Source organism: Bos javanicus, chromosome 13 (assembly GCF_032452875.1).
Source record: "Bos javanicus breed banteng chromosome 13, ARS-OSU_banteng_1.0, whole genome shotgun sequence".
In the NCBI taxonomy this organism is placed as follows: Eukaryota; Metazoa; Chordata; class Mammalia; order Artiodactyla; family Bovidae; genus Bos; species Bos javanicus.
Window position 1 is genome coordinate 64,566,873 of NC_083880.1, and position 24,596 is coordinate 64,591,468.

The 24,596-nt window shown below is 41.2% G+C and overlaps 1 protein-coding gene across 2 annotated transcripts in view; it reads right to left on the reverse strand.

The window, feature by feature from the left end:
- Nucleotides 1–24,596, reverse strand: part of LOC133259644 (ubiquinol-cytochrome c reductase complex assembly factor 1) — a 94,368-nt gene that overhangs the window by 23,225 nt on the left and 46,547 nt on the right. For both annotated transcript variants that reach the window (XM_061437377.1, XM_061437376.1), the window contains one exon: nucleotides 18,217–18,325. In XM_061437377.1, coding sequence (XP_061293361.1) covers nucleotides 18,217–18,325 — 109 coding nt within the window. The remainder of the gene's footprint in view (nucleotides 1–18,216; nucleotides 18,326–24,596) is intronic.

Below are 24,596 nucleotides of genomic sequence, written 5' to 3' on the forward strand. Positions count from 1 at the left end.
TACTTGTTAAATTAAATCAAATCAAGAAGCATTTCCTGTATACTTATAATGTGCCATGCTCTGCACTGCCCACTAAGGAGGTTACTCAAGGATGCCCATGATCCTAGTACTTAAAAAATTTATAGGGCTTCCCAGGTGGTCCAGTGGTTAAGAATCCGTCTGCCAATGCAGGGGACATGTGTCTTCCCTGGTCCAGGAAGATCCCACATGCCCTGGAGCAATTAAGCCCATGGGTCACAATTACTGGAGCCCTACAAAGCCTAGAAACCATGCTCTACAATGAGAGAAGCCACAGCAATGAGAGCCCACACAACAATGAAGACCCAGTGCAGCCAATAACAAATAAATAAGTAAACTTAAAAAAGGAAAAGGAATTTATAGTCACACTGGTAGAATAAGACACAAATGTAAATCTGGATGAATTAGGAAAGAGTCAGGCGAAGACAGGAAGAGACTGGAAGAAAAGTGGGGCAGGCAGGAAAGAGAAAAATGATGGTGAATCACAAGGGGCCTGAAGACAGGTTGAGGGGTGCGGTGCACATCTAGCAGGCCCTGCGGGGCCACTGGGTGTTGCTGTGTGATGGGTATTTGGCGTAAGTAGCATTTAGGAAGATGAACTAGGCTGTTAATTGATTTGCAGGATGGATCTGAGGTGAAGAGAGTCGAGAGGCGGGGAACCAGTGAAGCTGCTGACAGTGAATTTAGGTGAGTGTAAGGCAACTGAAGTCTGGCTAGTGGTTGTTTTTAAGAAGCACTCGTTGTAGTTCTTCCTGCCCCTTTGAGCAGATGTCACGGTTGTAACACATATTGCGAACATTCAAAATCAGCTCAATAGATTGCAATCGACATGGAGAAAGTTATTATGGAGAAAGAAGTCCCTGAATGAGTTAGGAAGACTTGGGTAAGTTCATTCACTCATCCACTAACATCTGATAAAGGCCTATTACGTGCGAGGCACTGCCCTGCACATAGGAACACTGACCTTAAAAGAATAACCAATGAGGTCTGTAAGATAGGAAGACAAAAATGGAGGGAGTATATGGTAGTTCTAGGGATGGTAAAGGTAGCAGGATTATGGCAAAGGTGACAGGATGATGTAATGAAAAGAGCAACCAAGGGAATCAGCAGTGAGTTTTAATCTCTGCCCTGCTACTAATATGTGACACTGAACAAGCCATTTTCCTGGCCAGGACTAAGTATCCTCAATTTGAAAAGGCTGAATTGGGATTATCCCTGTGGTTGACAAGCATCTAGGAGATTGCCAGTCACTGAACCTGCACAAAATATAATCAGTGACTGCTTTGCAAATCTGATCAGCTAGCGCTAGTCCTGATTGGGGCTTCCTACCCCCAGCTAGAGCAGCCTGGACTTCCTTTACACAGTTCCTGGAGCAGGGTGGGGTGGGGGGTCATTGCCAAGTGGGATTCTTCTGACATCCACATTTACCCACTGCTTCAGACCAGACAACTCTAGCATGTCTGAAACCCACATTTGTTCTCAAACCACTCTGGTCTCTCATGAGCCTTTGAGTTGAGGCTATTAAGAACAGGGCCAGGTCTTCCAGGTGTACAGGGCAAGAGAGGCTTAGCAAACACACAGGAATTGCAGCAAACTACCATTCATTCTTGTAAATTTTCCCCTGGGTTGAAAAATTCTTATCTCACAGATTTTTTTTCCCCCAAGCTAGAAAGATCTTTAGAAATGATTTGGTCCAGGGACTCTTGCTGGTGGTTCAGGGGCTAATAAGACTCTACACTCCCAATGCAATGGGCCCAGGTTCGATCCTTGGTTAGGGAACTAGATCCCACACACGACAACTAAGCGTTCACATGCCATAACCAATATCCTGCATGTCGCAACTAAGACCTGGTGCAGCCAAACAAGTAAATAAAATAAGTACTAAAGACAAAAGAAAAGAAATATCCTGGTCCAAGTTCTGCATCTGCTAACTAATGGTAGAACCAAGTTTAGTTCCCTGCTCTTCTAGCTCCAAGACTAGTGAATGGTTTTTCCCCTCTCCCATCCCGTTTCCTCTAGAGAGAGGATCCTCTCTGCTAGGCAACTCAGCTGGGGACCTAAAGTAGAGCAGATGATAAACATCTTCTGTCTTTGAAAGAAAAGAGGTACAGCCATAAACAAATGTGCTCACAATCCCCAAAAAAACAGAGTTCATGTGAAAACTGAAGAATTTTAGCAAAAGGGCACAGGAGGCAAAGGAATGCGAGTGGGGGAGACACTTAGAATACCACTGAGCTCTTAATGGGAATGGTCTCCTACTTGCCCTGTAACCAGGTACAAACCACAAGCCCGCTGATTCTTAACCCCAGAGGCTGAACTACCCCAGGCCCAGAAAAAGGGCAACACACACAGTTTACACCTTTTATTATTCTGATAGAAATTTCTCCCCTGGGAGCAGAGAGGGGTCAAAAGTCCAAAACCAAAATTATATATAAGTTACAGCAAAAAAGCATTACAGCAGACAGTTATTATTATTATTTTTAAAAAGCCTCAGTGAACAGAGCAGAATAGGAGGTGTTAGAAAACTCACTCCAAGTAATTTATTCGCTGGGAACCACAAAGGGCTTTCCCAAGAACAGCAAAAACACCATTAATTTCCCCACTACCTTCCTTTCAAAGGACTCCAAACACTTCACACATATCGCTTTAAATTGTCCTCAAAGGCTCCAAAATAAGGGGTTACTATTTCCCCAGGTTCAAATGGAGAAACTAAAACAATCATGCCGGCCCTGTCTGTTCAAGACATCCTAATAGATTCAGCTAGCAGTGACTGAGTGTCTGCTATGCCCGTGACCCAAGCCAGGCAAACATGTGATACAAAGACAAAAGATACGATCTCTATCCTCCAGCAATCAGAACCCAGTGGGGCGTGACAGGTATGTACACAAATCCTCATGAAATAAGGCAGCCCATGCCAGGTGCTGTAGAAAAGGTCCCAACACAGTGCCTTTATCCTATCAAGTGATTAAAATATGCCAAGTACTGTGCTAAGTCTTTACCAGATCATACTGTTTAAATCACACACTGTGTGGTGAACAGAGAAAGAAATGCAAGGTAAAGAGACTTTCTCAGGGTCTCAAGGCCACACTACGGTTGAGCAGGAATTAGCACCCAGGTCTGTCTGGCTCCAAAGCCCATGTGATGGGAGGTAACTGCTTGGGAAAATGGTTTCTGGACAGTTAAGCACAAAGTGCCCATACCTTACAGGGGGAGAGCAGGACACAGGGGCCCTCACGAGGCTGTTAGGAAAAGACCTGTTTCCTCTGCCCGAAATTGCATGTGCATGTACTCCTCTGGATTCTCCATCATAGGCACTGCTCTTGTGGGTCAAGAAGCCAAAGGCAGTGTTTTCCAAAAGGGAAAAGAGCTCACTGAACCAAGGACTGCAAGGTCCTGAGCACTTCGTCTTCTGTTGGTGGGCACTGAAAGCTGATCTGGGCTAGAGGGTGCGGGATCCCTGGCTGGCTGTGACAGAAAGTCTACAGCCTGTGGGAGCAGGGCGTGGTGGTTGTGGTACCCATGCCAGCGGAGCATCCTTTACTCGGAGCTGCAGTGGAACTCCTGGAGAAGGAGCCCCCTGCTGGAGGTCCCTGGAGAAGGGCCTGGCCTGGAGACAGCTCGGCAGAGCTCACCTGGTGGGGGTAACCTCTGCCTCTTCTGCCAAGGCTCCAATGTGGAGGCCAAGGAACAAGGTGTCAGATTTCGAGGAAGAAAAGCTTAGGGACAGCAGGCTACTGTCCCCAGCCCAGACAGGTTACAAAGAGCATCACCAGCCCTGGGGAGCCCCTGGGTCTCAGCAAGGGCCAGGCTAATATATAGCTCTATTTTAAGCCCCCAGGACACAAAGCAGATGGGGGAAGAAGAAGGTCCTCCAAACTCTGGGAGCAAAGTTGGACCTGGACCTCAGGAAGCCCAGTCACCAGCCTAGCAGTCTTCCCATCTCATGTGGGATCCTTCTGCAGTTATTTTCAAATCTTAATTTCAACCTAACAAGACAACAACAAAAATCCTTTGATCGATAACAGTAAAAGAAAAGAGTTAAGTAACAAAGTGTGTGTGAGAGAAAGGGGATAATGAACAATTATATCAAAATATCCAAATAAGGGAAGTGCTATACTTTCTGGCAGCCACGGCAACAGGAAAGCGGGATTGTTACACCCTTCTCATTGTTAAATAAAGGGAGGCACAGAAGTTCATCAGGGCAGAGAAAGTTCTTAATTGTCAATGCAGAGAGGCTCATATATACACAAGTGAATGTGTATCTGCACACGCACACGTATGCAGATTACACCATTTCTCTTTCCAACAGGAACGGGGCAAACGGCTCTCCAGAGTCCAGCTGCCGCTCTGACGCCACACCACCACTGCATGCAATGAAGCACTTCAACAGTTAAAACATTTTTGTGCCAATATTTTAAGAGTGCAGAAGGTTCCAAATTACATGTAAAATAAACAATGCCAGACTGTGAAAACTCTTGGCTGCAACGTTCTCTGATGTTAACAAGAGTTTCTTTATTACTGTAACCTTTCAGAAGTGAATAAAAATTATTTCTCTGCCCTAGTTTTGCCCTCCAGTAAAAAGGAAGAGAACAGTGACCATGGAAAGAGCTGTACAATGACCTCTCCTGAAGGCTAGGAGGCTGGGAAGGGGGCAGCTTAAAACACAAAGCCTTCCATATATATGTTTCTAGTCAAAGGTGAGAAATTTAGTTTGTGCTATGCTGATCATATTGTAAAATTTTATGCTCCTAACATTTTTATGTAGCTAAAACCCTTAGGGGGATGAAAGGGTATTTTCAAGAGCAAACTAAGCTGGTATGATGGAGAAAACCCAAATCTTGATCAAAGTTCCTTACCCACTCAGTGAATCTCCTGACTCAGAAATTGAGTCTGAAGTGCTCTTAGAAAAAAGAGAAGAAGACCTATAGGTGGTCAGGACTTAGACAAAATATGTTCTTCTGCAGGCCATTGAGTTGGTGGGTCTATGGATACTGGACACACAGAAGGATCTCAAAACGGAGCTAGTCTGAACAGTCTGTTTTCACCACTTCAGGAAAAGAAGGGAAAAAGCCATCTAACAAAGGCAAACACGCTCTTGTCCTCTCACACCACTCTACCTTTACCTATACCATTGCTCTAACCAAAATGTTCTTGTCTAGCAAACACTCATCCGAAAAAATACAATGCAAATGTCATCTACCCAGACTTTTCTACTCTGGGCAGAGCAATTTTAAAATATCATCATCTCTTAACATTGTAATCACCTGTTTATATGTTTGTCTTCTCCAACTAGACTGGGGATTCAGGGACAATATCTTTGTCATCTTTCTATCTCCAGTGCCTAGCATAGTACCTGGAAGCTAGCAGACCACAATAAAATGGATGGATGGATGGGTAAAACTTTGTTTGTGTCTGGGAACAGAAATCAGACAGAGAATGATGAACTGCTAAAAAAACAGAACATAAGCTCTGGGATTTAACACAAGGCTAGCTTTTCAGACTTTCACAGAGTTGCAAATGTTAAGTCTGGAAGAGAATTTAGAAATCATCTAGCCCTCCTCCCCAGAGAGGTGAGGTGATCTGACGTACTCAAGCTCACCCACAGAATAGCCGGGCAGGCCAGAACTCCTTCTATTATACCACACCATCCTTTCTCTTTACTGTCAAAAACTGTAAGTATAAATATTTATTTGGCAATTAGATCAGAAATATGATTAAGATTACAGGTTATGAGAATATTACTTCATTATGAACAAATGAACAATGTCACTCTAGGAACTCGAATAACTTGATATGAAATACAATACCTGAGTTGCTCAAAAAGCTAAACATAGCATACCGTATGACCCAGCAATTCCACTCTTAGGTATATACCCAAGTGAACTGAAAACATATGTTCAGTTACATGAATGTTCACAGCAGCATTATTCAAATAAGCCAAAAGTGGCAACAGCCCAAATGCCAATCCACTGATGAATGGATAATAAAATGTGGTATATCCATACAACAGATTATCCATAAAAATTAATGAACTACTGAAACATGCTGCAACATGGATGAACCATTGAAACATTATGCTAAGTAAAAGACACTAGACACAAAAGACCACATATTATATGATTCCATTTATATGGAATGCCTAGAATAGGTCAGTCCATAGAGACAGAAAGCAGTGGTTGCCAAGGGCTGAGAAAAAGGAGAGTAACTGCTAACAGGCACAGGGTTTCTTTTTGAAGTGATGAAAATATCCTGGAATTAGACACTGGTGATGGTTGCATAACATTGTGAATTTACTAAAAAACACATTCAAAATGGTGAATTTTATGATATATGAATTATTATTATATCTCCATTTTTTTAAATGTGTGTGTGTGGGGGGCGGTGGGAATACAAGCTCTGCCCTCTAGTAATTTAACTGAAGGAGTCAGGGCCAGAGCTGCTTAAGGATGCAGAGGTTCAGAGTTATGTGACAAGTAATATTACGCAAGTTTGGGGAAGAAGGAAACATTAAAAAAAATCTAAAGCTAATGCTAGAACCATAGTTTTTAGCAGTGACCTTTTCAGAAAGTACAGAGTAAAGATTAAGAGCATGGGCTCTAGAGTCTGGCAGGCTTGGGTTCCAGTCTAGGCTCTTATATTTACTGTGTAAGTCTGGTTAAGTTACCTAACCAGTAGGCTGAATACTGGTCTCCTAAAAGATAGCTACATCCTAATTCCTAGAACCTGTGAATGTTACCTTATATGGCAAAAAAGGACTTGGCAGCTGTGATTAGATTAAGGGTCTTCAGATGGGAAGATCAGTCTGGATTATCCAGGTGGGCCTAATTGCAATCGCATGCATCTTTATGAGAGGAAGAGGGTACTTAAACCAGACGGAAGAGAAGAATGCAACGTGACCACAGAGGCAGAGATCAGAGTGAAGTGGCCACAAGCCAAGGAGTGCCAGCAGTTACCAAAAAGCTGAAAGGGGCAAAGAACAGATTGAGCACAGCCTACTGAATATGATTTCTAGCTTCCAGACCTATGAGAGAACAAAGCTCTACTGTTTTAAGCCACCAATCTGTGGTAAGTTCTTACAGCAGCTATAGGGAACTAATATATTAATGCTAACTTCTCTGATCCTTAGTTTCTTCATCTGTAAAATGAGGATAGGATCTCATAGCTAAGACTGTTGTAAACATAAATTGAAATGGTGCTTAAAAAATGCACAGCCAAGAGAAAGTGCTCAGTAAACATTAGCTGTTACTATTGGGGAACTCTTTCTGCATTAGCTGAAACTCTCCCCTTTCACACGTCACTAGTCCATGCCCAGATCCTGCTCTTCTTCACAGGGAGAGGAGTAAGAGCTGGCCGTCAGGAGCCCTGAGTTCTGTTCTTCAGCTGGTTTCCAACTCAAGCTTACTCAGCTCTCCTAGGGCCAGCTTCTCCACCACTTAAATGACAGGATCAGACTTGAGCAGTAGCCCTCAGACTGACGGGTATGTTAGAATATTGATTGCTTAGAGATTCACACACTTAGAGAACGAACTTATGGTTGCCTTGCGGGGGGGTGGGGTAAGGGGGAAGAAGGATGGAGGAAAGGGTTAGGGAGTTTGGGATGGACATGTACACACTGCTACATTTAAAATGGATAACCAACAAGATCCTACTGTATAGCACAGGGAACTCTGCTCAATGTTATGTGGCAGCCTGGAGGGGAGTTTAGAGGAGAACGGATACATGTATATGTATGGTCGAGTCCCTTCGCCGTTCACCCCAAACTATCACAACATTGTTATCCACTATACCCCAATATAAAATTAAAAGTTTAAAATACAGATTGCTGGGCCCTGCCTCCAGAGTATCTCGCTCAGCAGATCCAGAGTGGAGCCCTAAACATGCATTTATAACAAGTTCCTAAGTGGTGCTGAGGCTGCTGGTTTGGAGGCCACTTTGAGAATCCTGGATTAGATTACTTGAAGGTTCTTTTCCAGTTTTAACAGTCTAAGATTCCCCAGGAATGTCCCATAGATGTACTACTCCAGTAATAAACATAGCTGTATCAGGCTGAAATAGCCCTTAGACTTAAGTTCTTTTCCTAAACAGACAGTGGGGGATGGGAGAGTATGAGGTTATATGGTCAAGACTACTTTTAACTTTCAAACGAAGCAGAATGAAAAATCTTAAGCGATGGTGGGAACAGGAAGAGGCTGTCCCCTGATCCAACATGCTGGCCCCATTTTAATTTATCTTAATCCCACCTTTCTGCCTTTGCACCAGACCCCTCCCCCTCATGCCCTCCTCTAGAAACACATCTAGGTGTCTCCTGAATTCATTTATTGGCTCTGCCGTGCACAGTATAATACTGCCTTTGTTAGTCTCCCAGCCCAGCCTTTCCAAGCACGGTGTTCCTCTAGTCTTTAAAAAAAAAAAGAAATAACCAAGGAGTCTCTGAAAAATAATTGTAAAATCAACTAAGGCAAATTCAGACGATGTGGAGACATTCAGGCTCTAAAGGCTGGAAAAAGAAACATTCAGAACATTGTTCGCATTCTCATCTTTTTTCCCCTCCCTTAATCTCTATCAGTCCTGTGGAGTAGGAAACCTCTGCTGTATTGGATTAGAAATTCTGAACACAGGGGCCTCAGGCGTGGGACTGCACTGGAGAAACAGAACACTTCTAGATCCAAGGAAAGCTGTCCTCTGGGTCTTTAGAAGTCTCCAGTGCAAAGACAGGGGGGAAGGACCCTCCCATGAAGTTGACTTCCCCCTCCCCCGACCCCCCAAGAGGTGTCATCGTACAGTAAGGCAGACGCTGGACGGGAATCAGCATACCCTAGTTTTGATCCTCACGTTGCTGTCGGCTAGCTGCGTCACCTTGGGCAAATCAATGAACTCTCTGAAACTTCATTTCCTCACCATGGAAGTGAGAGGGTGGGAACAAATCTATAGTCCTTAACCTGATATGAGCATCAGAAATCTCCTGGGGAAGTTTTCCAAAATACCCACACCTGAACACCTTCAGACCAAGAGAATCTCTGAGGCTCCAAGTCTCATGTTCTAAGGTTCATCTATCCTACAAAGTAGATTAAAAGTATAAATGATGAGAGAGCCAGAGAATCCATGAGGCTGGGCAGAGAGTTAAACATGAACCTTTTTTGTGGGGGGGGCGGGTGGAGGATGGGTCAGAGAAACCGAATCCAGGTACAATAAGCGATCTTTAAGTCAGTATTTGGGAGATAGTAGTGGCCAGGGATTAATAACAGAAGCAAGCTCATACACCCAACAAGCATCTGAAGGGTAACTACGTTAGGCACTCTGTGTTAGGCACTAGGGATCCTGGGATCCTCATTCCATATAATGGGTATGACCTACACAAACCCATAATTATAGTATAGCAATGATAAGCCCTATTTCAGAAGTTTGTGCAAAGTGCTGGAGGAATACAGACAAGGGAGTGGCAAGTATACTAGTATTACTGGGGGTTGCTGGGAAAAGCTTCTTGGAAGAGGTACTATCCAGCTGTGTCTTAGAGTGCCATGAGCAGAAGAGACAGGGTTACGACCATTTCAGATAGAGGGAAGTGTGTGAATGAAGGCATAAAGGAACACAGAACATTATAGCACCAGTTAAACTGCAGCATGAGTGGAATGTGTGTTTCAGTGTGTTTGTGCACATGCTCAATCGTGACCATTTGCATGTAGGAGAAGTTTGTTGGGAATTAAACTAGAAAGGTGGGCTAGAGACAGAATGTGAAGGCCCCTCCCCCGATTTTTCACTTCAGAAAGCTTCAAACTTATTTTTTTAAAAGGTGTAGAGTAATATATGAGAGTTGGACTGTGAAGAATGCTGAGCGCTGAAGAACTGATGTTTTTGAACTGTGGTGCTGGAGAAGACTCTTGAGAGTCCCTTGGACTGCAAGTAGATCCAACCAGTCCATCCTAAAGGAGATCAGTCCTAGGTGTTCATTGGAGGGACTGATGCTGCAGCTGAAACTCCAATACTTTGGCCACCTCATGTAAAGAGTTGACTCACTGGAAAAGACCCTGATGCTGGGAGGGATTGGGGGCAGGAGGAAAAGGGGACGACAGAGGATGAGATGGCTGGATGGCATCACCGACTCGATGGATGTGAGTTTGAGTAAACTCCAGGAGGTGGTGATGGACAGGGAGGCGGGGCGTGCTGCGATTCATGGGGTCACAAAAAGTCGGACACAACTGAGCGACTGAACTGAATACATCAAAAACTTGCATGAACTTTAGATTCACAGTTTTTAGTATTCTGTGACATTTGTTTGACCTTTATCCATACACACATACCCTTTCTTCTTTTGCTAAATCATTTGCAGATATCAAAACATTTCACCTCTAAATACTTCAGCAGGTATCTTCTAAGAACAAGAACATCCTCCAATATAACTACAAAGGGTTCTATATGTCACTGCTAAGAAGTTTGAATTTTGTCCCTCAGAGATTTCTAGACAGAGGAGGGATATGATCAGATGTGGGATTTAGAAACATCTCTGGCAGCTTAAATGACAGCAGGGTTCATGAGAGGAGGAAAGTCCAGAACTATTAATAGATAGGAGGCCATGCCCATTAAAGAAGAGATGATGAGGACTGACATGAAGCAATAGAACAGAAGAGAGGATAAAATCCAGAGGTATTTGGGGTGGAAAAGTAACAAGACAACTGAATGCAGAGGATGAGGCAGGAGTTGAGGACAACTCTAAGAATTCTAGCTTGGGGGACTGGATTGGTGGTGATGACATCAGAAGTAAGACAAACACAAGAACAGGCAGACTGCCAGGTTCCTCTCCATGGAATTCTCCAGGCCAGAATACTGGAGTGGGTAGCCATTCCCTTCTCCAGGGGATCTTCCTGACCCAGGAATCCAACCAGGGATTCCTGCATTGCAGGTGGATTCTTTACCAGCCGAGCTACCAGGGAAACCCAACTAACACACAGCATTAGCAACCCCTAAAAGAGAGGTATGGAAAATGGCTTTAGCTGTGCCTGAGAAACATGGCTCTAAGCAGTTTTAGAACTATGGTACAAAAGACACTGGAGGCAAAAAAAAAAAAAAAATGATGGGTTGGAGAGGTAAATAGTTCTGAAATGATAAGCTGAGTTGGGAGTACTTAGCATGAGGAGTACTTAAGAAGGTATTAGGGAAAGGCAGGACTCTGTCAGTGCACCGAGTTAGCCAGGGCTTTGAAAAATGGAATTTTCAAATGGAAAAATTCAAATTCAAAAAATTCAAAATTCAAATGGAATTTTCAAAAATGGTCACTTTTCTTCTACAGAAATTTCAGGAGGTAAACTGAAGATAAAAGGGTAGGTATCAAATTCACTGACTCATTTAGTCAAGAAACACTTACTGAATGCCTACTAAAGACAAAGCTCCATTGAGGCACTGTAGAAATACAAAGACAAACAAGTAGGAATTAGACCTCAGGAAACTCACCATTTATAATTTCAAATACAGAAAGGTTTATAACTTCTTTCAAGGACCCTCCCTGAAGTGGAGTGAACCCAGTATGTCACTCAGAAGGTCAGATGCCTGAGCCATTAGACAAGCATCCTGGGTGTAAACACCCAGGCATCCCATCAGTTAGAAAACTACCTAAACGGATGTCCCTGGTGGTCCAGCGGCTAAGACTCTGCACTCCCAATACAGGGGTCTCAGTTTCAACCCCTGGTCAGGGAACTAGATCCCACATGTTGCAACCAAGACCCAGTGAGGCCAAATAAATGTTAAAAAACACACCTAGAAAGAGGAGAGTGAAAAGGTTGGCTTAAAGCTCAACATTCAGAAAACTAAGATCATGGCATCTGGTCCCATCACTTCATGGGAAATAGATGGGGAAACAGTGTCAGATTTTATTTTGGGGGGCTCCAAAATCACTGGAGATGGTGATTGCAGCCATGAAATTAAAAGACGCTTACTCCTTGGAAGGTAAGTTATGACCAATCTAGATAGCATATTCAAAAGCAGAGATATTACTTTGCCAACAAAGGTCCATCTAGTCAAGGCTATGGTTTTTCCAGTGGTCATGTATGGATGTGAGAGTTGGACTGTGAAGAAAGCTGAGCGCCAAAGAATTGATGCTTTTGAACTGTGGTGTTGGAAAAGACTCTTGAGAGTCCCTTGGACTGCAAGGAGATCCAACCAGTCCATTCTAAAGGAGATCAGCCCTGGATGTTCTTTGGAAGGAATGATGCTAAAGCTGAAACTCCAGTACTTTGGCCACCTTGTGCGAAGAGTTGACTCATTGGAAAAGACTCTGATGCTGGGAGGGATTGGGGGCAGGAGGAAAAGGGGACGACAGAAGATGAGATGGCTGGCTGGCATCACCGACTTGATGGATGTGAGTTTGAGTGAACTCCAGGAGTTGGTGATGGACAGGGAGGCCCGGCGTGCTGCAATTCATGGGGTCGCAAAGAGTCGGACACGACTGAGCGACTGAACTAAACTGAACTGAACTGAAGGTACTCTATGCACTCTTGATACCTATTATGGCCTAAGGATAAGAAACCTGTGTTGAGAAAGGAACTTATCCACTAGAGGTACATCTTCAGTTGGTCCCTGCTTAAACTCATGAGCCAATTCCAAAATAGAATTGCTCTGCCTTCTAAGAATTTAGCCTTCCCTCCCCTAATAACTAAGTATCCATTCCAACTGCTCAGGACATTTACAAAACATTCAAAAGAACGATTGATACTGGAAAACAAACATGTATTCTTATTTTAAAAGCTTTGAGCCCAGGGGACTGCTCTGTATTTACACTCAACCATTCATATTATTGGCCACAAAAAACTATATCTTTAAAGTGGTCCTTGCCTTTTAAACAATACCTTTGGCAGTGAGCTTTAACTCTGACCTAGAGATATAGCAAACTTTTTTACCTCGTGGTAAAACAGAGGAGTTTGAATGAAGATTTTTGTGGGGGGAGGGAGGACATGGCAATGGAAATATAGAAGCCTGGAAGGAAATTTCCAGAAAAACTAAAGTATAAATAATTCTACTACCTTTTATAGACTCAAAACCTTTGCTGGTTTAGAGACATAAAGTACTTTGTGTATAAATTGTTTGTTTTTTTTTTTCCAATCAAATAATTCCACTAGAAGATTGAGAAAGCATAAACAAAGAAAAAGGAAAACTGAGAATGGAGATAATTTCTCATTTCTTTCTCTTCCCACATTTAAGACTAATGAGTAAATAAATATTCTCAGAATAAAAAGGATACTTCCCCACTCCACTTTTTCCAAAATTTATAATGGGCTTTCAGAACTGTCTTCTTTCATCAGAAGAAGGCATACATTCAGCCAAGGAGCAATGACTAGCACTTTGGAGAGTACAAAGAAGGATAAGTGTGATCCCACCCCCCAGGAATTCACCCAGAAGGTGGTCACGAATGACAGTGATGCAAAACAGAAGCAGTTAAGAGCCAGAAGAAGGGTATGTTGTTGTTCAGTCGTGTCCGACTCTTTGCAACACCATGGGCTGCAGCACTCCAAGCTTCCCTATCCTTCACCATCTCCCGGAGTCTGCTCAAACCCATGTCCATTGAGTCGGTGATGCCATCCAACCATCTCATCCTCAGTCGCTCCCTTCTCTTCCTGCCCTCAACCTTTCCCAGCATCAGGGTCTTTTCCAATGAAGGGTATAGGTAAATCAAAAAGGTACTTACAGCTAGGGGAAACCATGATTGGCTTCCAATTTGAAGTAAGGGGGAGGGATGTGGAGGAATTGAGGCTGGCATGTTAGGGCAATCTAGTATACTCATACGGCGTGAACAAAGACAAAACACAGGAAGGGCAAGACATTCAGCTTGGCTGCAGTGAAAAGGATGTGCGGCAACGACGGAATGCGATGTTCACTGCGTGCTTACTGTGTGCCAGGCACACGTGCTAGAGGTTTCTCATATTTAAGGCTCAAGAAGAGCTAGGGGAAATGAGTTTGGAAAGGTAGTCTGGAGTATGATCACAGAGGACCTTGCAAAGCAAAATGCTGGTTCTGAAAAGCAAAGTAGAATTTTACAAAGGAGTCCAGTTCAGCCCACAGCTCCTCTACCTCCTTCTAGGCCCTCTACACCATCCCCCATCAAGCAGCTCTGCTAGAGCGAGGAGCAGGAGAGTGTGGTCACAGGAGGTTCATCCTGATCCCAGAAGGCTGCTAGCAAGAAATCACCTGAGGCAACTGTCCTCAGCAAGTTTTCTTGTCCTCAGCAAGAAATGTTGCTGAGGCAACTGTCATGCCAGGGACCACTGATAGAGATAAATGTGCAACTAGTTAACTAAAGCCCATCCCCACCCCCTCCACCTTGTCTCCACAGTTTGGAAAGCTTAAACCTGCTCATTGTAAGCCACAAGGTGGAGATGTCTGGCAGGGCAGAACTGAGAGGAAGTCGTTTAGCCAGCCTAAGGTTACCATTAACACTTTGAGCCACTGCCTTGAGCTAATTTTTATGTTTGTTTTTTAAGTTTGGTTGAAATGTCACAAATGGAAAAATTAAGTAAAGCGCCCCTGGTTAGCCACAAGACTGGACACACCTGGCTGCAAACCCAGCAAAAGAAACTTACTTCATTAGTAGGAGAGGCAGAAAGTGAAATTTACATCTGAAATCTGCCTGCACCAGGAGAAAGCGCTGAGGCCAAAGGCGCTGTCTGTTTTTACAGCTGTGTCAAGTCTTAGCTCTCTACTCTTACCAACACTCAGGAGTGAGGCAAGGGCCCAAGGAAAAATGGTCTCCAACCTCTTCAGCTGCAACTCAGCTCACAAAGGTTTTTAAGAACCAGTTAATGAAATAAAACAAGACCAGATGAGGTGATATAATGAACTTTATTTCCACAGCTAATTTATATGTTTAAATCCCAAATAATGTTTTTTTAAAAGTGAGACCTCTCTACATTATTGATGTGATTTTTGTAACCTCAAATTTAACACTTGCTTTTTATATACCAGCTTCACTGATGATATATGAGGCTGCCTTATTTTTCACAATAGTTGGGCTCCTGAACAGCTGGTAAAAAGCAAATTTTTGGAAAGTGAAAATTTTCCCACCAAATGAGACTGGAACTCTAATTCAAAGGATTTCTTGACCCAGATTTCTAATGTGTCATTAATTCACATTCTCAATCTTCCTTACACCAGTCCACTCAAGCAATGTAATGGCTCTAAGAATTCTTTGGCAGAAGAAAAATCACCACTACATTGATCAGTCTTATAAATTTTACTTTTTAGATGAGTTTTCTTAAAGATGCCAAATAACACAGAAGTAGATTTGCAAATTACCACCTTCACATCATAGACTTTCAAGGCTTGGAAAAGAAACTTGGAAATCATGCAACCACCCGCCCCCCCAAGTGTTTTTTTTTTTTTTTTTAAACCAAGAAACTGAAGTAAGGGAGGAGAAAAGATTTGCCAGCCAGGGTCAGAAACAGGCCAGACTGGCTGCTTCTGCCTACTACTTTTCTCCAGCCACATGCCATTCTTGTCCAGCCTAATCTTCCCATTTCTTTAGGCTGTACACATACCAAAGACTGAGGTCCCCTCTACACACACACAATCACACTCACAACTCAGAATTGGCTAACATATAATTGTCTTGCCTGTATAAAGGGTGTCTATTTATAGCATGACATTGGAAAGGGAGGAGCGAATCAGTTATAATGGAAATATAAGAATAGTAATTCCCCAACTCTTTCAAGTCTCCATTATTTTTAAATCATCGTCTTTTATACTCTTTGTAAGTAAACCGGAGCTTGGCATTTCTCTCATGAAGACAAATTTAACAGTCTACACTTGGGGAGCATTATGGATCATCTAAAACCCTGCTATTCAAAGTGTGCTTGCTCCTTCCCCATCCTGCCCTACCAGTGCTACTGCCATCACCTTGAAGAGTTTAGAAATGCAGAGAGACTCTCTGGCCTCACCCCCAACCTACTGAATCAGAATCTGTATTTTAACAGGATCCCCAGGTGAACTGCAGGTACACTAAAGTTTGAGAAATGCTGATCTAACACACTTCTCTCTAAGACAGCATAATATCTAGAACAATTCAGACAGAAAAATGGTTGGATAAAATGGGGTGGGGGGGAAGGAAAGGCTAATTCCTGCAGGACTACATTGATAGACAACTGAACCAGAGACTAACGAACCAAGTATGATCTATCTGACAAATAAGTTGGCTTTAAAACAATTTCAGAATAAATTTCAATTTATTCATTCATTCAACAAGCATTTATTCAACCACTTTTCACTGTGTGAACAAAAAACTGTGGATAAGATAGGTTTCCTGCCTTTATAAAGCATACAGTCAAGTAGAAGGGATATATAAAGTAACATGGGAGAAGGTTCAAAGTGCTGAAAACTGCGATGGAGATAAATATATGTGTGTGTGCATGCATGCTTAGTTGTTCAGTCAGGCCTGACTCTTGTGACTCCTCTGTCCATGGGACTTTTCAGGCATTGCAGGTGGATTCTTAGCCCGCTAAGCCATCAGGGAAGCCCCATTTATATGCAGATCCAAAAAGAAATTCACTTGGGGGTGGAAGTGGGGTACAGTAAAAGGTTCCTGTGGTCTAGCAATCAGCAACCTACGGTTCATAAGGCTATTCAAGCCGGGGACAGCTATGGCCCACATGGTTCCAGTGGTTCAACTCCCAGAAGAGTTTAGACAACAGTGATAGGAAAACAGACTAACAGAACCACCGTGTAACTGCATGGCAGTCAGCACAGACTTTGGCTGGCCGGGGGGTATCACTGGTCATCATTAAAAGGGATGATTTGAGACCACCAGCACTACGGTATATCCACTGCGTACTGCCACAGAGTTGGCTGGTAAGTACCTGAAAGAATGTGGAACACTCAGCAGGATGAATAGCTTAAAGGCTGTTGATCCCACTCTGGGCAGCAGTAAGGCACGACAGGGAGAAACATGAAGCAAAGAGTACATTACAAAGACAGGGGAATACTGACTCCACTGGATGGATCATGATGACGATGATGACAGCAGCTGAAACTCTGAAAGAGACTATCATCTTTTTAGAATGACTGGAAATGCTGATGGTCTGTTTTCCCAGAGAAAGGCATATAAGTGTCAATGAAGCTATCTAAAGGTGAACCCATGTCTCCTGTGCTTTCTGTATACCTGGTTCCTTCAAAGACAAGAGAATCTGAAAATACCCTCAATCCAAATTCTCCAAAGGAAACCATCATTTCCACCATTTAGTTTCAAAAACTACAATTTTACACATAGGGTAAGCACATGATACCATTAGACAATAACATAGGAAGTGTGTGAAAATAATTACAGTAGATAAAAGTGAAAAAAGGGAGATCTCCCATTTAAATCCCATGCAGCACGCAAAGACCTCCAAGACACATTTAAAAAAAAAGAAAGTTGCAATTAAGTGCACAGAGAATGATACCATATATAATAAAATACATACACACAAAACCACAGAACTCTTCTCTGTAATGAAAGAAATCAGGTCACCCCATTGCATGACCCTGTCTAATGGTTTGGCTTTAGATGCTCCCAAGCTGTGAGGCAATGATACGGGAAAAACCAAAGAATTACAATCTATTAAAACATGGTATAGATACACAAAATATACAATATACACAAAGGAAGAGATTGGTACTTATATAATCTATTGTATTCTAATGTTTTGGTTCTGGCTTTCTATTGTCATCATATTCTATGTTATACATACACGATAGGTTCTCCTTTCTCAGGTTATTAAAGATACTAATGGACCTTTTCAGTATACACCTTGCCAAAGTATTATAGGTTGTCAGCGATCAAGGAGCTTGTTTTTAAGTTCCTGAGGACACTGCAGGCCCCCAGTCAGGATCTTTCTATTCAAACTAATTGTGAACTGAACAATGAACTGGTATCAGGTACAGTATCCTAAAACTGGATTATTATTTGATTTCATCTATTCACGAAATCCATCCCTCCTATCACCATGATTTACTTTTTAATAATGCCATCTCTGAACACAGGATGTCCTCACACTGACAAACCATGATAATGTGTGCAAACACAGAAAGTATCCAGAGCTTGTCAAAATCCACGGAGGCAAAAGTGAGTTGAGTTCAATTACCACTTGACATCAGAACTTCAACTCAAATTCTAGAACTTCAACTCAAGTCAGGCAATTGCTCAATGGAGTTTTCCAAGACCAGAATCTGACAGCAGTCACTTACCCCCATGATTCTGCCACGCTGCTCAACATCCTCCCACATAAAATGAACTATGATACGACACATGTATTTCCCACTCCGGCCTTCCTGCTTCATTCGGACTAGACACATCCTGGGTGGGAAGAAGACATAAAGAGTCACTGGCTGTTGGCATTTTTCATGTCACATGTTTCCACTGAAGGTCAGTTCATCTGAGAAATTTTATCGAAGGGCACAGAATCAAAATAATCAGAAGTGATTTTATAAGAAACCTTTTATTGAGTGATAACATGGATACTGAAAAGTACATGTATCTTAAGTATACAGCTTGATGAGTCTTTACATATATACCCATATAAGTACCCCTCATGAAGACACAGATTATTACAGCACCTTGCATGACTCCCTCATACATGAAAAGGACCACTTTTAGCTGTTTAAAGGTAAGTCTTAATCCTTCATTTTACTGATGAAAACAGGAGTTCTAAATAAGGAAAGTGATTTTCCCAATACCATAGAGCAGTCTATAAAGGTGGGGATAGTATTTTGCTGGCCAGTATGAAGGCCACTAGCCACACATGGCTATTGAGCACTTTAAATAGGCTAGTTCAAACTGAGATATGGTATAAGTTTAAGATCTCAATGATTTAGTTCAAGAATATAAATATCTCAAAATTTTTTATATTGTTTACATGTTGAAATATTATCAGGTATACTGAGTTAAAGAAAACCCATTATTAAAAGTAGTTTCATTTTTTTCTTTTCACTTTTCAAAATGGAGCTACTAGAAACTTTTAAATTTGAGTGTGTGACCTGTATTTTATTTCTGTTGGACAGTACCTGTCTAGAAGATAGATCACAGAAAGTATTATGATTTCATCTGTATAATTATCAAATTGTTTCCCCATTTGAATGTACGTTCCATTGATGGCAAACACAAAGTCTTGGTTGGTTTTTTTTTAAAATCACTGTATATCTAAGGCTTAAGTATAGTATGCACACAATATATATTTGCTGAATAAATAAATGAATAAAACATCTCAGGGCCAAGTTTAGGGCTCCTTCCCCTATACCATATTGCCTCTAATCAGTCCAGAATGTTCTCTGCTTAATACCTTACATAAGAATAGAAGAAAGAAAGCGTCAGTCGTTCAGTCATGGCCAACTCTTTCTGACCCCATGGACTGTGGCCCACCAGGCTCTACCTGGATTCTCCAGGCAAGAATACTACAGTGGGTTGCTATGCCCCTCTCCAATGGAACTTCCTGACCCAGGGATCGAACCTGGGTCTCCCACATTGCAGGCAGATTCTTTACTGTTTGAGATGCCAGGGAAGCCCCAAGAATGTAAGAATTATGTTTTATTAATTAATAAATGTAATACTATATTTATCATATATAAGAATATAAGCAGGGTCACTAATTTTCCAAGCTAGTTCCTAATCTCACTCTTATGACCATACATAGTTCTATTATCTCTTGTTAAACAGTTACTAAGCAGCTACAATAAGACTACTCACCTAAAAGACAATTTCTATTACAATTATGGAGTATTTGATCTAAACTGACAATCCTATCTCCATACACAATTAATGCCCATTTAAACCTACTAGCAATAGTATGGTCCAATGGAATGATTCCATCCTGGCCTGCCTCAACATCTCCATGAATGACTAAGATGGAGAAGAGAAAACAAACTTATCAAATTCGTAGACTGCAAGAAGTGGGGCAGGAAGACAAATATGTCAGATGACCTAACCATGAACTAAAAATACTTCATAGACTCTTTCAATGGGTTGACTCTAATAGGGACACATCTAAGACCCTGCACTTGGGCCTAAAAGAACAGCTGTAGGGTACAGGATAGGTGTGCCACTCCTGTCTGGGTGTGAGAAAGCCTCACAGGCTTATGATGACAGTATACATTCAAGGGAAGTCAAGAGGATAAGGCTGCCCGCCACAATTAATGTGATTTTTAGATACAGTAATGCAAATATAATATCTTCATGTACAAAGTGAGATTTTTGTTCTGTTCAGCAGAGGTCAGACTCCACTTTTAGAATATGTCTACAGTTCTGAACATTATATTTTAAGAGACAAAAGGAAGCAAAGAAAGATCAGAAGATATTTCACCTGGAGAAAAACAGGACAGTTGCCTTAAATATTACAGAAAAGTGATTAGACTGTCCAAAAGGTAGAATCAGAACCCATGGGTGGGTCACAGAGGGAGAAAGAATTACTCAACATTGAATGCTGGGAGTAAAAACTTTCTAACAGGAGAGTTTCTGAAGATTCAAATAACAGAATGGATGACCTCAAAAAGCAGAGAATTCACAACTTGGCTATCTATCTGACAGAAGGCTGACTACATGATCTTTAAAGTCCCTTGTGACCTTAGGATTTGCTGATGCTGTGATTCTAAATTTATAACCTCAGAACTCTGTTAAGTGCCTAAAAAATAACATTTTGTGACAATAGAAACAGGTCATGGAAAAAGATGTGGCCACTTTATATGATATAGAGTATATTCCAAGGCAGAAACAAACCAGGGAAAGTTCAACAGTCCTTTTTTCATAAGATTTTTCTTAAAGTTAACCAAATCTCTCATGTCAGCCTCTCCACCTGAAAAGACGCTGTGCATTTTGATGCTTAAGTGTTGTCAGAGGCCAATTCATCAACAGCAATAGTGAGGTAATGGAATTCGTTTATATGAAAATTCTGTAGTTTTGTTAATACACCTGCCCTCTGAGGTTTAAAAGGCACAGATTTTCTCAGATCATAAACTTACTAAGTATATCAACACGGAGTGAAGTGTTTTTTGTTCCAGAGCAGTTTGTTCTATAGCCTTTACAGATAACAAGTCAAATGGTTATCTGGGTTGAAAAAGTAAAGCAAATTAAAGACACTTTCAAGATGCTGGCTGACATTTAATTCACTCAGTGAACATATGAGTTTCTACTCATTTAGTTTAGAAACTCATTTAGAAACTGAGTTTCTACTATGTGGAGATTAAAGTGATGGTTAACAAGAGCCCAGCTTCCAAGGACCAAGAGCTCTAAGAGAGAATTTAGTAAGTGTCCCAAAAGGAACACAAAGTGCCATGGGCTGTGAGAGGATTCCTTTTGGCTGAGTGGGGTCAGAGAAAACTTCATGGAAAATGAAACACTGCATATTCATTGCAGCACTGTTTACAATCACCAAGACATGGAAGCAACCTAAATGTCCATTGACAAAGGAATGGTTAAAGAAGATGTGGTATATATATATATATAATGGAAGATTACTCAATCATTAAAAAGAGTGAAATAATGCCATTTGCAGCAACATGGATGGACCTAGAGACTGTCTTACCAACTGAAGTCAGTCAGACAGAGGAAGAGAAACATTGTATGGCATTCCTTACATGTGGAATCTAAAAAAATGATACAAATGAGCTTACGAAACAGAGACTCACAGACTTAGAGAAGGAACTTATGGTTGCTGGGGGGAGAGATGGAGAGAAGGCATAGTTAGGGAGTATGGGATGGACATGTACACACTGCTATATTTAAAATGGATAACCAACAAGGACCTACAGTATAGTACATGGAACTCTGCTCAATGTTATGTGGCAGCCTGAATGGGAGGGGAGGCTGGGGGAGAATGGATACATGTATGGATACATGAACGGATATACATATGGCTGAGTCCCTTTGCTGTTCACCTGAAACTATCACAACACAGTTAATCAGCTATATCCCAATACAAAATAAAAAGTTAAAAAAAAAAAAAGAAAATGAAACTGCACCTGGGGCTTGGAAAGGTGAGCTGAAGTTGGACAGGTAAAAGATTAATAAGATCATTTCCAGCAGGCGGAACATTATGAGCAAAAACAGGGCCATGGAAAGCTCAGCACTTGTAAGGAAACAATACCTAAATTTTGTGGAAAGACAAGTATAGGAAACAGAAAAATATGCCAGAAAGGTCATGAAGGGCTTTGAAATGTCAGGCTAAACAGTCTGGGCTTTACCAAGTAGACAAAGGAGAGCCACTGAATGTTTTTCAGGAAGAAGGGGCATAGTTAAGATTAGCACCTTGGCTTTAAGAACAGATGAGTCTCTCAGAAGTTAACCCTTTCTTTCTTCCCAGTTGGAAACCCTTTCTTTCCAAGCCTGGAAAATGACAAGAATGTTTTCTTCAGGAGAACTATGGTATTCACAACAGCCCGATGTAGAAATTTCAGCCAAGTGTGTATACCTGCCTTTTGAGAGAAATGGAACAGCCAAGTTTGCTGCAACCTCCACCTAATTTTGCTGATAACTAAGAGTTTCAAAAAATATAGATTCAAGCATGGTAAATGGAAGAAGGGCAAATTCTAATTACTCCTAAAACACTGAACCTAATTAGTTCAGTAGACAATTGATGACAATTTGAAAACACTATCAAATATAAAGTTCTACAGTAAATTTCAGCGCACATAGTTACAAAAATAAAACAAGCAGTCTTCTCATCAACAGGAAGCGTGCTGAAGATAACCACGAGTTCTACTGGGAAAAGAAGATGCTAATCCACAGGGCTGTCCATTCATCCACCATCACCAAATTCAGCTAACTAAAGGTTCAACTTATTTTTGCCCTGAATTTGTGAATCAAATTCTCTAGATAGTTAAAGACAGAAAAGTTGTCTTGTTATGAAGAACTTTTGTGTTTGTCTCTTCAAGGAAAAAGCACAGTTGAAGGCTGGGGCCCACAACTTAGACAAGTCAGCTGCCTGGAAGGTCCAGACCAAGATGAAGGTCAATTCTTAGGACACTTAACCTTGAAGCTTACACATTCAATCTACTCCTTTCTTTGTTTAGTAACTGTTTTGAATAGATAATACATGCACATGTTAAAAACAAACAAACATAAGTTCTGTCCCAACCTACATCTCCTAACCACCAAGTTCCTTCTTATGAAACCTTCCAGCTGTAATCTATACACACACAAGCTTATGTGTATATGTACTCTTTTTACATAAATAGTAGCTTCCCCCTTTTCTCTCCATTTTCCATAGTGATAGCATTCTCTACAAACTTTTCTTATACTGAAAAAACAATCTGTTACAGAAGGATAGAGGTGAAGATATCTCAACTCCAACTCTATGTTTCATCCACAGACACTACAGTTATCCCAATGAAACTCATTAGGATAATAGTACCGTGGTCATTTACTCAGCAATTGTCAGGCTAACATCTGATCTAGGCTGAATTCAGTTTATCTGGCAACTTTTTCCTATTCTAATATGACTAAGAAATAGGAAGAAAGCAAAAAAAAAAAAAAATCCTTTAACGGCAAAAATGGACAAATGCTATATAATTAACAGCTAACACAAGCATATGCCACACACTGTGCTAAGTGATTCAGATACATTATTTCATTTAATCCTTGTAACAACTGTAATAAGAGACTGGTATTCTTCTGTCCCCACTTAATAGCTGAGGAAACTGAGGCTTAGAGAAAAGTAACTTGCCCAGAGTTACAAAACTAATTAAGTGTCAAAACTAAGATCTGAACCCTGATTATCTAATCCCAGAGTTACACTGTTTTTCTGCCTCTTTAATGATTACAACAAACCTTCCAGAATCCATTTCCTCTGTTTTTCATTTAATCCTCACAAGGGCAATAATTTAAGTTTCAAAACTAGCATCATATTAGAAATAAAACACCAGAAGGGGAAAGACTGGCTAATCCGAGGCAAATATACCTACAACAGTAAACAGGAACTCCTGGCAGCCTAAAAGAACCTAAAAATGTATTTAGAACAAACACAACAGCAGTTCAACAAGGAAGGTATAGCTACCCAGTGCAAGTTAAAAGAGAGCCTAGCAAAACACAGTTACAGAACCTCCTGAATGATTAAAGAGGTTAAAGTATGTTGGAAGGTAAGAAGAAAATAAGTAAAATAAGTTCAAAATGGTAAACAAGAACAAAAAGAGATGTGAAGGTCACGGTACCCACTACCAAACAAAGCCAACACATGTCATAGGCTCCGTCTGTACAACAGTAATGTTCGAGTCATTAAGTCAACTATTCCACAATTGAGAACAGTAGGTTTAAATAAAAGATCAGGACAGCTTTACTTCAATTTATATCATGGATGCATTTCTCATAATAAAGCTTAAATGTTGAGAGGTCAAATTACATTTTGCTTCTGATTAAACATCATAATTTCAGAGCCGTTCTGGAGGAGGAGGGGGAGGGGAGACTTCAATGCTAAAACATAGTAAAAATTGCCTTTAGAATGCAATAGACACTTTAAAAAGTGACAGTATTCTGTTCAAACCTAAAACTGCCCTAAAAAATAGTCTTTTAAAAAAATTCTTTTAAAAAATTCTTTTTAAAAAGAAACAATCTCGTAATCTTTATATTCCTGTGTTAAATAATT